We start from the raw sequence: 14,823 nt of genomic DNA on the forward strand, positions 1-14,823 counted from the left end.
AAAATATACATACGTCTAATAATACTTGTATATATTTAAACTTATACTGTTGACTCACAAGACGGTAAATATATATATAAGTAAATATATTATCACAAGTGTTATTAGACGTATATATTTTTGTTCTTTCAGGTGAATAAAATGATAAATTTCTTAGTATTGTAAAAACTTAAATTTCTATTTAAGGTAATTGATTTGAACTCTTAGTTTCTATTTTAATTACTTCTATTATTACACTACAGTGCAAATGTAACTGTCATACAGTATCTAAAGTCATTGCTAAATCTGTTTCATAAAACTCTCTTGTAAATTAAGGACTTTTTAGTTGTTTATTTCTTTAGGTTACATACTTTCTAGCGTCCCAACCTTTAAATGGTAATTTATTTAGATTGGTAAAAATTGAGAACTAAGACATTCAAGGAAAAAGAAACACATTGAATTTAATAGTTTTATTTTAAAGAGTAATGGCTAAAATAACGTTACGATAGAACAATTTACAACAAACGCCTAGACTTATTACATTTCCAACAATATAAACACTCATATTAAAATATAAACATCAGAAGCGTAGCGAGCATGACTATACAGAGCGTTGAAGGACGAGGATAGGGTGCGATTAGTTGAGGAATGGTGCTTTGGAAGGTTGGAGGGTGCGACGGTTGGGGGGGGGTTGCGATGGCGAGGGGGGGTTGTCTACGGGGCTCAGATACAACCCACCCAACCCATCACTGGGACTAAGCATGGTGGGTTGAAGGTGACGCTAAACTAGAGCAACCGAGTAGAACAGACACATTACATCTAGTAGTTTGTCTTTTAATATCATTTCGTTACATATTTGCTGAGGTATTTGAAATTTAACAGTCTTTCAATACCTAAGAGTACCGCTCCTATGTACAAAAGTCAATATTTACACCGAAATCAAAAGTACAAGCATTAGGTATATTTGTTTGGGAAAATAGGAGACAATTGTGTTCTAGTAACCTTTGTTCCATCAGTTGAAGCAAACAAAGCTTGAAACTTTACAAACTACAGAATAATATTATCAAAGTGACATTAAATGCATAAGTCAAACCAAGTTGTAAGACAATAAGTTTAACAGTATAATTAAATTCATATAATTACGTTTAAAGATGTTAATAAATTTTACTAAACCAAAACTACATGGTTATAAAACTAGAAACAAATAAAACTGGACTATTTTCTGGAAATGAAATACACAAATGTTATTGGTTGAATCTTGAAAGAAACATACTACAGTATCCTTGGATATACTATGTTTAAGAAATATTGTCATAAACACTTAACAATTCCAAAATTATTAAACACGTTCCAAAACAAACTATAACACTAAACACGTTTTAAGAGACAAGTATAAAAAATAATAAAATGCTTCATTAAGAGTTTTCACTAATATCACTTCACGGGAAATTTCCATATTGTCACTAATATCTCACAAAGTCACAGTTGCACCTCGATATGTAACGGTTACACAGTGCTGGAGCTTTTCTCACTACTGCTGCCTGGGCGGGCGCCATGGCGGTTGCCTAACTACAAAACAGTCTCGTTGGTACACGTACGGGGACCGTTGACTAGGGAATACCTGGAACTGCCACCACCGTTGCGTCGTGTCACCTGTAAAAAGTAACAGTTGCACCTCAATATGTATTAGTTACAGTGCTGGAGCTTTTCTCCCTACTGCTGTCTAGCTGAGCGCTATGGCGGTTGCTTAACTACAAAACAGTCTCGTTGGTACACGTCCGGAGACCGTTGACTAGGTAATACCTGGAACTGCCCCACCGTTGCGTCCTGTCACCTGTGAAAAGTCACAGTTGCAACTCGGTATGTAATAGCCACACAGACTGGAGTTTTTTTGGAACCCCTTTCAAGAGATATTATACATTTGATTGTTAAAGGGCATAGTTAATCCAAATTTGCACACGTGTAAATAGGGTGTAGTACATTACTATATTAGTAGAGAAATTGAGCCGAATGAACAAATCTGCTTTTGTTAGTGATTTATTTGGTCAACTATGAGGACTTGTCAATATAGTCATACCGTTAATCAAAACAGTGAACTTCAAGTTAGCTTTTAAGGACTACTATTTAGCAATATTGGTCATTAAAACCACTTGAGTAAAGTAACTTTTATCTTGAACCCTCTTACTACCTGGTGAGAGAATTTGTTCATAGCATATTTTACAAAATTTATAAACTTCTACTGTTTCGATTCTCACTACAAAATTGCAGTTGTGCTACAAACTTCCTTGAAAGGTGTCAACTAAACAGTACCTGAACAGCTCCTCGTATGAACAACTCCTTGAACGTCTCTCGGAACTGTCGGCTCATGCCGCAGTAGATGGCGAAGTTGATCGGGTAACTGACGATGATGAAGAAGTTGGTAAATAGGACCAGGACATTAGCCAGGTGGTAGTCCAAGAACTCCTTGATACTGCTGGATATCACGTGAAGCACCTGTTCAAGTGGTTGAATTACACAACTATCATTGAATAGGATCGTGTATTTTTATTAAGCTTCTGAAGATTAAAATCCGTATTAGTTGGCATATTTCCTAGCTCCAATAGCTATACTATGAGATATGTTTATATACAGACCATAGGTTACAGTTATTGATCATTTTACTAATACAAGTGTAAAAACACGTTGTTGCTACACACGATCACCATATAAGATTGGCCTCGGCCATTAGCAAAGAACTAAGAGAACATGAGCTAAAAGTCACACATATTATCTTACAATTTTGTTAATTACTTATTTGTGATCCAAAACAATTCTAAAGACAAACACTATTCACTGGGTACACCTAAAAATCTTGACGGCTATCAGGCAACTTTAGCTTTCCACTATTTATATAATCAATCACATAACCAATACAACCTCAGACTCACCGTGACAACAGCCAATGGTATCTCGGTGCACAAGAAGACAGTGACTACGACGATGAGCATGAGAGTGGTACAGTTGGAGTCTCGCAGACGCTTACATTCGCTCTTACGGTTCTCCTTGAGCAACTTGTCCCGCTTGAGCTGGGCGTCTCGCAGCGCTCGGAACAACAGCACGTTCAGCACCACCAGACAGATGCAGGGGACCATGTGTACGAAGATCACTCGGAACCCGAAGTATACGGTGAAGTAGACGTCCAGGGACAGCCAGTGTTCCACCCAGTAGGCGAAACGCTCCTGGATAAGCAGTTTGGGAGGAATTGTTAATAGTCAAACATGAATTAAAATAACATGTTATTATTTTTTTAAGAGGTTGGTGACCTCTTCGGATTTTGCATTTTCCTGCCAACAAAAACTACACTTGGAACGTACAATACAAATATAGGTATAATACAAATGAGGATTGCGCTGATAAAAGGTAGAGGCAGATACCATGATTCGAACCCACGACATCGCCGCTTAGGGCCAAAGTTCATAGGGCTTTCATTTTTTATGTTATCCTCCGGATTACGTTGAATATATCTCCAACATTGCTGTAAATACCTGATTCTGTGTAATCTAGTAGCTGAAAAGTCACGCGACTAATTTAAACTTCATGAAGAAATCACCTTCAGGCTTCAGGGGATGTCACAATCACTTCATCAGAAGGTCGTCGTACAACATGTGTATCAACAACGTTTTGATGAAGTGATTGTGACAACCCCCTGCACAACTGAAGATGACTTCTTCATGAAGTTGAAACTAGTCTTGTGACTTTGCAGCTATTGGATTACACAGAAGCAGGTATTTATACCAATTTATATATTCGTGGTGCTAACAACTGAGGCGCTGACTCACACAATTTGTGAGTAATAAAACAGTTAAGGTATATCGGATGGATTTTAGTTCAGAGCTAGACCAAATTGAGGTTTAATAGATGGACTTTGTATTGTTAGGTTCAGATTTTTATTTCCAGGAATATGAGTAGTTAAGCTAAGCATAACTACTATTAAAGGTTTCCTGTATTATCTTGGTTTAATTAAGAGTAACTATATCAAGGACTGATTGAAAAATCCGTAAAACTAGTAATGACAATCTTTATTTTCATGCAAAGCTTAACAAAATTAAATATTATATCCATTTTAGGATATTAACTTTAATTTCGTTATGTTCAAAAAATTAAATATTTCTAATAATTTAAGTATTGTACAGCATAGTTACGGTTTAGTGTGATATGTATTATTTATTTAAGAGTAGCTGTATATACTAATTACCCTAAACTAAAGTACCTACCTACGTATGTTTTTATGGTTATATGAACTCCACTATAATCATGCTACAAACAGATTAACTTATTATCAAAATGTGCCAACAAAAACTTTTGAATCAGAAATTAATACAATCGGTTAGTTTAAGTCAAAATGTAAAAGAACAAGTTTGAAAACTATCAACACCAACCATGGAACAATGATTGTATATGTTTAACAATGTTAATAGGCATATGTCTTACCCTACAAACTGTCACAGCATCCTGGCCTCTCCAAGAGATGGTGAGGGGTTCATACACCCTGTCAATGAACCGGGGGAATTGATGTAGAGTTGCCAGCACAGCGATCCAAGCGACACATTTGAGAACTCGAGGCATCGTGCACCACGTCCTGGCTACTGGAGCATGGCACACGTAGATGTACCTGAACAAATGAAACATTCGATGTAAGACATGTAGAAAATGTCTAACAAGTTTAGGAACTGGTAAAGAGTGGCACACGTAGAACAATGGACCATTCTGTCTTGGACACGTAGAGAATATATAACGAGTTTAGAACTAGTGTACACTTTAAGCCCCTCACACACTACCAGACCAGACCCAGACCAGACCGCCCGGTATGGTGTCTGGCACGTCGTATCGTGTGTGGGGCTGTCTGCGGACCAGTTTTATCAGACCAGACTGTCCACGTGTCTGATGGTTGGGCACCTGCTACATAAACCTTCTACAGTTATCTATAAAAATATAATTAAAGGACACACATATAAGTGTTTAAATAAAAATCAGAGTATGGAAGCAAAGAAGCAATTAAAGATAACTAAGCTTGGAAGATACAATTTCTTATACTGGTATGTTTATAAATGTCCGTTGCTACCTTGAATTCTAAAAATTCTTACCCATGTTGAGCTTTTAATAAAAAGTTAAATCAAGCTCATAGATGTAACCACAACCAGTTATTATTGTGGTTATACGATTAGTATTCTTTAAACATGAGTTTCACATCTAGACTAGAATAGATAACTAGTAGTATATATCGTGAAATGATATTCGTTTGTAAATCTTAGGTAATAGTACAGTTAGAGAGTTATAAAACTACTATCCTTCTGTTGTTCAATGTAAACTAGATTTAAAAAAATTGTGTTTACAATATACATCCTGAGTTTGTACACACCATAACTAAACTATAACTAACGTATAACTAAACTTTATGGTATATTTCAAAATACGAAAATAACAATAGTAAACTGATAATCTGCTACTCAACCAATTTTTCTGTGGTTCAACAACCATAAAATGGGAAAAATGTTATAACCTCTCCTAAAAAACTAAAAAAAGCAAATATACCATCATAAATCATAAATCGGTAATAGATTGTATCTTGCCAACTACATAATAATTAGGGATAAAAGGTCAAAGTGCTTTGCTGTAGTCCATTAAATATAATCCGGACGTATTAAATCCACAAAGTGTTAACTCAAAATGGGCGAGATTAGCGGAGGATTATCAATCCCAACCAGTTCCGATAGAAACTTCCCTCCATCAGCAAAAACTAATTAACATCACTGCTGATCCCACTCTCTGGCCCGTGAATGTATTTATATCCGAATATTGAATTCCCTCTGAAACAAGAGAGGCTACGTTCTCTGTTCAAGGCTTCCCATTCAGAGTACCTCAACAACTAATTAACAAAATAATCTAATTAGTATGCATGTGTATGGCTTGGAACCGAATGCATTTCTGATTCACAAATGTATCTGTTTCATAATAGTTGAACTTTACAGATTCGTGCTATTTATTTAAATTAATTGGTTATCGTGAAATAACAATGATTACCTACATACAAATACTTAGAATATTAAATCTCTAATTCGGTGTAATTTTAAAAGGTAACAGCGCTCCTTTAATTGCAATTGAATGGTCGACATTTTAATTAAAACTTGTTTCATTATATCTCACTTACTTTACAACTCTCTCAAAATCGATATCTCATTTAGAATATAACAAATTGTTAGCGTAAAGATTAGGGTATAGCTTGTACCTAAAACGGTTTGAAGTATATAGCATCTCAACATAAAATGTAGCTATAATTGCTGCTTCTTATATTTTTTTACAATTTTTCTAGTTTTTTCTTGTAATATCCACACACACATTTGCATCTGGCTTCACCAACAGTTAGTTTTTGAAACATAACTTATGCTCTATCACTATCTGTCATATTCATAAATAACACGAAAGATTACTTACCTTTGTACAGCAAGGGCCAACGTAAGCCAGATGGAAGCAGTGTGAAACAAAGCCGGAATGACTTCGTTCATGAACGCCCAGGCGTAGCAGGCACCAACAGGGGTGAGGGGTTTGTAGTGGTTACCAAACGTGTACATGTAGAAGAGCCATGGGGCGGGGAAGAGTAGGGTGAACATGTCCGACAGAGCCATCGCCATCAGCACGGCGTTGGTGGGGGTGCGCATGTGTCTCTTACTCAGCACTACTACTATCAGCGTGTTGGCGACAATGGTGATCAGCAGCAGAAACGGCATCACATAGCTGTAATGATACAAGTATGTTATCAGACATCAGCACGGCGTTGGTGGGGGTGCGCATGTGCCTCTTACTCAGTACTACTACTATCAGCGTGTTGGCGACAATGGTGATCAGCAGCAGAAACGGCATCACATAGCTGTAATGATACAAGTATGATACATCTTTCTGCGTGTGTACCGTAAGGTTCTAAGGTGTATTTTATCCTTGCCGAAAATTCAAGCCCAATAAAGTAGGCTAGTAGGCGAGTTTCTCTCTCCCCAATTAAAACCAGATAACCCGGAAACGTTATTTGGACGCGATTTTCTCAATACTGGTAGAGGGTGCCTTCGTTACTATAAATACCATTCTAGCCTCGATGTTTCTCCTAGTTACTACACTTGTGTATCACAGCTGTTCAGCATTTTCCAGGAGAATGTAGAAAAAGGTTTTCACTATTTTTGACTGTACAACATTAGATGAAGGAGTGTGCCCAGTGAGATTGGGTCAACGCCCGTTGACTGGTCGCTTCTGACCGCTTCCTACCTCACGCAAACAGAAAATGTATGAAGGAAATCGTAGTGGAAGTTTTCATATTGAAATGTTTTAGTGGTACATTATCCTCGAACTAAGTAATCAGGTAATGTTTTCTGGGTACTTTCCTGTTAAAGGGAACATTCATTATTATCGATGATTTTTTTCTCGATATATCGATGTTTTTGTTTTCCGATCCATTACAAATTGACAACAACTAACTGATCTTGTTTAGGCTAAAATAGTCTATCATATGGATTAAGAAATGAAACTGTTCTAAGCTAACCTAACATAACCAACCAAACTTGGTGTACCATTTAAAAATTCCCTTTGGGTTTGAAGATAAAAGGCAAGGTATAAACGCAGAATTTGTCAATGTTACAGCAAGTTTGGTTAGTTATGTTAGGTTATTTATCTTAGAACAGTTTCATTTCATTAATGTTTGTTGATACTGAACAATATTTTTCGTAATTGTCAGCTGATATGTTTCGATTTGTTAATATCGATATATCGAGAAAAAAATCATCGATGATAATGAATGTTCCCTTTAACAGGAAAGTACCGTTTTCTGTTTACATTTACTTTGCATTTTCTCATCCATATGGGCTACAGAATTCCGTGCATGGAACGTATCCAGTAAAGCAAAGGATGAGCCAGTACAGTACACGGATAAACTGTACTGATAAAAATTAGTGGCAGGCACTAGGATCCGAAACCACAAAAGGAATGCCTTTATCCTAAAGTTTTGGGTGCTACCAACTTGCCCTAGTTCTCTAGATTCCTTTTGAATGAATCCACTATTTAGCTTAATTAAGTAGGATGTATAACATGATGGATGTATACAAGACATAACTACAGTACACTTACCCATACATGGGCTGAGCATATTCTATAGGGAGCTCAGACGTAACGTTTATGTAATGCAGGGTTCTGTTAGAGGACGCAGTGGTCGAGGTGAGGTTCCAGTCTTCCAGAGAGAAGTTGAGGTTGACAGCTGCTTCCGTGGTCAGTGAGAGAAACTCCACCACATCCAAACCCTCCATGACTACGCCCTGCTGGCAGAAAGACTAAATCCTAAGCTCTAAAAGAGTATATATATATATATATATATAGTTCATTCATCCATGGTTTGCAGTCTGGAGATAACAAGTTAAAATTGTAATAGTTTTAAATAGTATTTTGGTAGCAATATTTCCAAAATTGTACAATAAATTAACATTTTGACCGTCAGCTATAATGATCTATTGGCTATGTTAGCTGTATTGATGTATATTGTAGCTATATTGGGATGTTAGCTAAGTTCATCTATTGTCTAAGGATTAACTATACGATCTTTACTATAAGATATTGAAATCTAAATGGTTGTCAACAACTGAGCAGCTAATATTATTTTATAACCATTATACAGTAACTGGAAGTTTTTGCAGGACGTTAAATATGATGTTTAATATATGGGACAACATACAAAGATCATCTTTTAAGTGAAATAAGTTTTAAAATAGAAAGGTCGTCAAAATAGAAATTATAAAGATAATAAAGTTATATTTGTAAATATAACTATACAATTAAGTGGTGGTTAATGAATCAAATTAAGTGGTGTGTCCATTAGACAAGACTTATGTTGTGTTATCGGAGTTGATCAAGACGTTGCGTCTATTTTTTTTAAGTTTTGATAAATATTTGAAGTATTAGAACACTAAAATATTAAAAATATTTTATAATTTGTGTATAAGGGACATTATTCAATATATTCTATGACAATGTAGAATATTAACTGGTCTCTACATTTTTCATTATATTGGCATTTATAAATTTGAATGGAATAAAACAGATTTCTCAATATTCTATTGTCAAAATTTCTTGAATATCATTTTAGAAAGGGAGTACCATAGAATATACAAAGAATATAATTTCCATGTAATGTAAAAATTTGAAGCAAAGAAAATAGGTTCAGGGCCATCTCACCAGAGGGTACAGTGTATTGAGCTAAATAATAAATATAATCAATGCGGTGTCATAGCAAACAACTGATTGATCTATTACTTAACACAGAATATTGGCATTAGTTGGTAGACCATCTCAACATATTGCACCACGTTTTATGGATTTAAATATTTTCATTGCATGGGTAAATTGTATAAGTATAATATATATAAAATAGTTAGATAGTATAAAATTATATACATTAATATAAGATAATGTAATACTCACTGTTAGTTTAATTGATTTTTCTTATCATTTATGCGCCATCTGAGAAAAGAGAAAATATACAAATAATATGGTTTATTTAATTATATCAACGTATCATCCCTGATTACGAAAAATATGTATTTACTTTGCTATTAAACATAACATAACTATAAATATTAATCAGACCATTATACATAAGAAATCTAAGTTTTTTAGTTATATCATGACAAACATATTGTAAAATTAAATAACGTATATACCGTGTTGGGAGTAGGGTTGGTAACAATCAATGTTATAAAAGGATTAACAAATTGGAATCGTAATTATCTGATAAACAGACATTTAATCATCCACAAAATTGCGCACACCGACATATAGACTCACTTGACGTTTAAAACAGATAACGGTTATTTTGTCATAAAAGATTACTGAAAATACAAATAATATATTTAATAAAATCCCTAAACAATATAAATTTTTTTCAGAAGTCTTTCGTACAATAGTATCTGTTGGGTCATGTATTTATTTTACAGTTTATTTGTTTCCCAGGTTCTCTAAATGCATACGAAGATTTTGATTATCTTTTTTAAATTATATGTTACACACGCAAACGATGTACTTCAAGTGCTAAGTATAAGAAACCTAATGATCAATTATTGCACAATTTTTTCCATCGTATTTCTTGTGTGATAATCAAAAGAAACAAAATTAAACCGTCATAGAACTCTCTATTTATATGCTCTTTGATAATGTGGAGTGCGCTGGTTTGGCAGTGAGAACGTAGGAGTTTTTCTGTACAGTCCCAAGGTCAAATAAAAGACTTTGATAATACCAACCCATTGGTTTGAAGCCTACCTTAAGCTTTATGTTGTTTCAAATAATAAAAGATTTGTCAAGATAAAAGATGAGTAATGCCGTATGTTTTAAATATTTCTCCCCACAAATAAACTTCCAGCAGATAAATTATTAAGTAGATATTTGTATATACTAGAGCTCACCCCGTGGTCAAAAACTCGACCAAAAGTATGTATTGTGAAAACTTCTCTATTTTCACCCCACGCTGTAGATAAAACATGTGATTGGAATTTCTTCCATTTCTTTTGCTTTTCTGTTTATATTTTGTGTATTACCTCATCAACATGGCAACTCATAGAGCCCATGTAATTTTTGTTTTAATTAATTTCTTTTTTGTGCAATTTTTTTTGCCTATTTTAATTTTTAAAGGTATTCTGCACATCGAAAGGCAAATATCGTTCTGCGTAATCAAAACAGTATGCGTATATTTTCCCTGCGATGCACACGAGCTGAGAAAAGAGGTTTTCAAAAAGCATGTTTGTCAATTAATATATAGAATTAGCCCCATGTTAAATTTCCATAAGAACAGTAGAATATTCAATTTTTGACCCAATTAACATAAATATTCTCAAAATACAAATAAAACCTGCACATATAGGACCAATAACCTTTTTTTTACAATCCGCATGTAAATCGGTCCAGTTAGTATGGTCAGGGTGGCTGTCTTGAGCTTAAAAGTTTGGTCCCATGTTAAACCTACATAAGAACAGTTGATTTTTTTTATTTTTGACCAATAAACATAAATATTTTCAAAATACGAATAAAACCTGCACATATAAGACCAATAACCTTTTTCTACAATCCGCATGCAAATCGGTCCAGTTAGTATGGTCAGGGTGGCTGTCTTGAGCTTAAAAGTTTGGTCCCATGTTAAACCTACATAAGAACAGTTGAATTTCCATTTTTGAGCCAATTAAAATAAATATTTTCGATATACAAATAAAAGCTACACATATAGGACCGATGACCTTTCTTTTTGTACAACCCGCGTGTAATTCGGTGAAGTAGTAATGCCAGGCTAGCTGTCATAAGTTTTGCAAAAGTTTTTTTTATATCCTATATAGGATTGTTTAGGCAACTTTATATAGGGCCAATTTGTTTGAATAATTTATAAAATACTATTAGTGAAGCATTTTTTTAAGTATATCAACGTTTCTCTTGCTATTTATTGCTATTATCTCAATCAACAGATACAACAGTTGTATGAAAATATAAAAAAGATATTACGTCTTTGAACTTTTTTGCTTACTAATGTAGATTGTAAATTACTGGCAAGCCGTTTGCAGTAAAACATGTTTCAATTTACCCATGTGATTATTCAATTGTCGAACAACGTGCGGGATTTAGTGCTAAATGACAACAAGGCAGATTCAATTAGGATGTCCTTGATTAGTAGCTTAACGGTGGAAATACAAAAATATATTTTCCGTTTATAAACTTTGGTTACACTACCTTTGTTTTCACTACTCCATAATAGAAACCACAAGTAAACTAAAATATTTAATCATTAAACAATCTAAACATAAACATGAACTAATCTACTAATCTAAACACCTTTAATCATATAATAACCAACAAAATGGAGTATTTTTTTTATTTTTTATTCTTTAATTTTGAATTAATTAACTGCTTGTGTGTCATGATGGTGGACACAATGTTATCTTATGAGATAATGTTTCGTAAACAAGAAATTTGTCCCTATTAAAACAATTTATTTTTTTGTTTAGAAAAAGAATCCTAGTTATATATGGATAGTCCTTAGAATATTATCTCTTTATTGATGTTGAGTATTTACATGGTATGTAGTAGGACCAGTCATCAGAATTTAAATCAGTTCTCAAAAGCATTTACTGAATCTCACCAGCTTTTTAAACTAATGTACGATATTTATATAAGGTGTCATTTTACTCGTCAACAGTACATTACTTTTCAAAGCAGTGCCATTTAATTTGCACAGTGTCACTTTTCACTCTGATGCAACAACCACAAAAAGCATTTAAATGTGTGACTGGACGTCCCTGCCTTACATGACCTCAACTTACAATATTTGACATTTTAGTCACATTTCATTAAACTTTCCCACTTGCTTTTTAAACTGTCAATTTTTACATTACTTTGCTTACCAACAGAGATTTACTTTTAGTTACTAAAATAAGTATCTATCTCTAAAAAGAATAAATAGCAACTTGACTAAATGAGAACATTCGATAGTGATAGATTGGTTCAATGGTGAAACAGAGCTCGAGGAGTCTTATAATAGATCTGTTTCTGCTTCTTCACAATGGTAGAACTGTTTATAAACACCTCTTCACTGGCTCAATCATTGGTTCAACATATTATGGGGGGATCTAGTAAGTAATTTTATCAAAAGGAAATTCCTTTAATACGTTTGGGTTTTTTAACGGTGACCTTTGCAGTTTTATTTACAGTTTTATGTTTATAATATTTGAGTCACTAGAAATATTACATTTCAACCAGTTCACAGAGAATTAATTTTCGTTATTTTAATCAGTCCTGGTTTTTTATTAGTTTCTGTAAATGAGATGCAATTGGAAAAGCAAATGTGCAATATAATATTTTAACAAATGCCTCAGTCATTTGGAAGAAGAACAATTGTTTAAGTACTTAAGAGTTTTTATTTTCATAAGGGTTTCGATTTTGAACACTATTAGCAACAAAGGATTTAGATAACAGCAAAGCAGTTTCCCCTAACATATTGTTGACAAACTCATGTTATTCAATCTGGGGACCAATATGCATGCAGAGTTATGCAATGCATGAAGCTTCCCTGTATAGTAATGAGTGTAAGAGTAAATCTTGAACGGGTGTTGCATATAAAGTATGCATTAATTCTAACACCTAAAGTATTCCAAGACTCTTGGTGTACTTTGACACAAAGTTAGCTTTCACGCCAAGTATCTTGAATCATCATATTTGTCAAAGGTTACAATAAAATGTATTAAATTAAAATGGAACCTATTGGATATTGTTTTAAGCATAATATCTTTTCATTATCAATGATAGCTATTTCAAGACAAATGAGGAGGTTTTTAGGTCCAAACGAGTTTATTTGTTTCTTAACTTATTATTTAATTAATTTATAGCTTAAAAACTTGTGTTTTACATCCGGATGGATACTAGTTTGCGTGGATTTAAAATAAATCTAAACATATTAGGGATAATTTTTAAATCGTCCTCATTTTACACATTTTCATGTGAAATTAAAATATAGTACATTTTATTTGTTAAATTTATACACAAATAACGAACTACTAGATCAGGTTTTTACTACATGAACAAGGTTGATTTGCAGTGTTTTCAGTTTAGCTGCGACAAACATTATAAAGTGAATCTGTTTTAACTAAAATCCACAAAAAATACGCTCACTTATTGAATATTTGATTCAGTGAAAACCCTAAAGCTCACATCACTTTAAAACCCCTCCATAAAAAACTATCCAGGTTAATGAATACAATAGAACACAGGCAAATACAATAGAATAGGCCTACGTTGTGTACCTCAAGGTTTTAATTTAGAAAAGCTACCAATGTGTTTGAAAAAAAAAACAAAGTTCTCAAGTAGTGAATAAGTTAACGTGTTGGGTTTAACCAGCTTATTTAAATACAAGATATGAGGTTAAATCCACAAACCCATATGTGCTCAGAAGCAGTAAGGATTGTTGAGAAAGTTAAATCCGTTTTAAAGAAAATTGGAACTCTTACCAAGTTACGATAGTTTTTCATCGAAATTCCCTCGAGTTAAAGCTCTTATATGTATATAAATGCATATGTAATATAATATGTAATGTAATGTGTACATAAAATGATTTGTGTAGTAAAAAAAAAATACATTAGCTCATCATAATTACATTATTTAACCTTAAACTCTCGTGCGCTTACAAGGGAACTACAAAATATCTTTCGGCGAATAATCAAAATCTTCTATAAATTGTGTATTTTTCTTTATGTATTTTAGAACGATGTTGAAGTTTTTATTTTAAATTGGAATGCAGTATTGTTTAATAGTGTCCATAGAGTTGTGGATCGAACAACCTGAAATTATGAGTTCAAAATTCCGTATTTCTTTTCGTATCAATCTCATTGTTGTTAACCATGGCAAACATTGCCATATAAGCCACTACTTAAAGACCAAAAATGTCATTTGGTTAAGTCAATTAAAAACCAAATGACTTAATGAATTTTAGTTTTGGAAACACGTTAGGAATATTTTTCTTTAGTATTGTGACCGTAGATATTCTTTGTCTATTTAAATTCAAATATATTGAATAACTATATACATTTTAAAATTATTTAAATAAACAAGACAAATGAAGTAATCTTTTACAAATATCAAGCATACATTTGTACTTACCATAATGTTGGAATAGTGTATTTTTCAATCTATTGAAGCAGCTGACTACAAGCATCCATTGTTCTGAAAATAAACAAAAAAATTTACTTAGAATCAAATAGAATCAAATTATTTTTGTTTATTCTATAAACAACAGTGTCCCTATCTGCT

The 14,823-nt window shown here is 33.4% G+C and overlaps 1 protein-coding gene across 4 annotated transcripts in view; it reads right to left on the minus strand.

Moving 5' to 3' along the window:
• Positions 1–452: 452 nt before the first annotated feature.
• The window catches only part of LOC129001122 (sex peptide receptor-like), a 141,334-nt gene continuing 126,963 nt past the window's right edge, over positions 453–14,823 (minus strand). For 2 of the 4 annotated variants that reach the window (XM_054428314.1, XM_054428312.1), the window contains 8 exons: positions 14,674–14,736; positions 9,469–9,507; positions 8,125–8,309; positions 6,451–6,883; positions 4,450–4,630; positions 2,907–3,197; positions 2,290–2,472; positions 453–1,632 (listed from right to left, as the gene is read on the minus strand). In XM_054428314.1, the coding sequence (XP_054284289.1) occupies positions 1,549–1,632; positions 2,290–2,472; positions 2,907–3,197; positions 4,450–4,630; positions 6,451–6,743 (1,032 nt within the window). In that variant the 5' untranslated portion in view covers positions 6,744–6,883; positions 8,125–8,309; positions 9,469–9,507; positions 14,674–14,736 and the 3' untranslated portion in view covers positions 453–1,548. Of the gene's footprint in view, positions 1,633–2,289; positions 2,473–2,906; positions 3,198–4,449; positions 4,631–6,450; positions 6,884–8,124; positions 8,313–9,468; positions 9,508–14,673; positions 14,737–14,823 lie in introns of all 4 variants that reach the window. The other 2 variants (XM_054428313.1, XM_054428315.1) reach the window with 2 other exon arrangements.

Source organism: Macrosteles quadrilineatus, unplaced genomic scaffold, assembly GCF_028750875.1.
Source record: "Macrosteles quadrilineatus isolate MER2022 unplaced genomic scaffold, UCM_ALF_1.0 Scaffold_8__2_contigs__length_117827958, whole genome shotgun sequence".
In the NCBI taxonomy this organism is placed as follows: Eukaryota; Metazoa; Arthropoda; class Insecta; order Hemiptera; family Cicadellidae; genus Macrosteles; species Macrosteles quadrilineatus.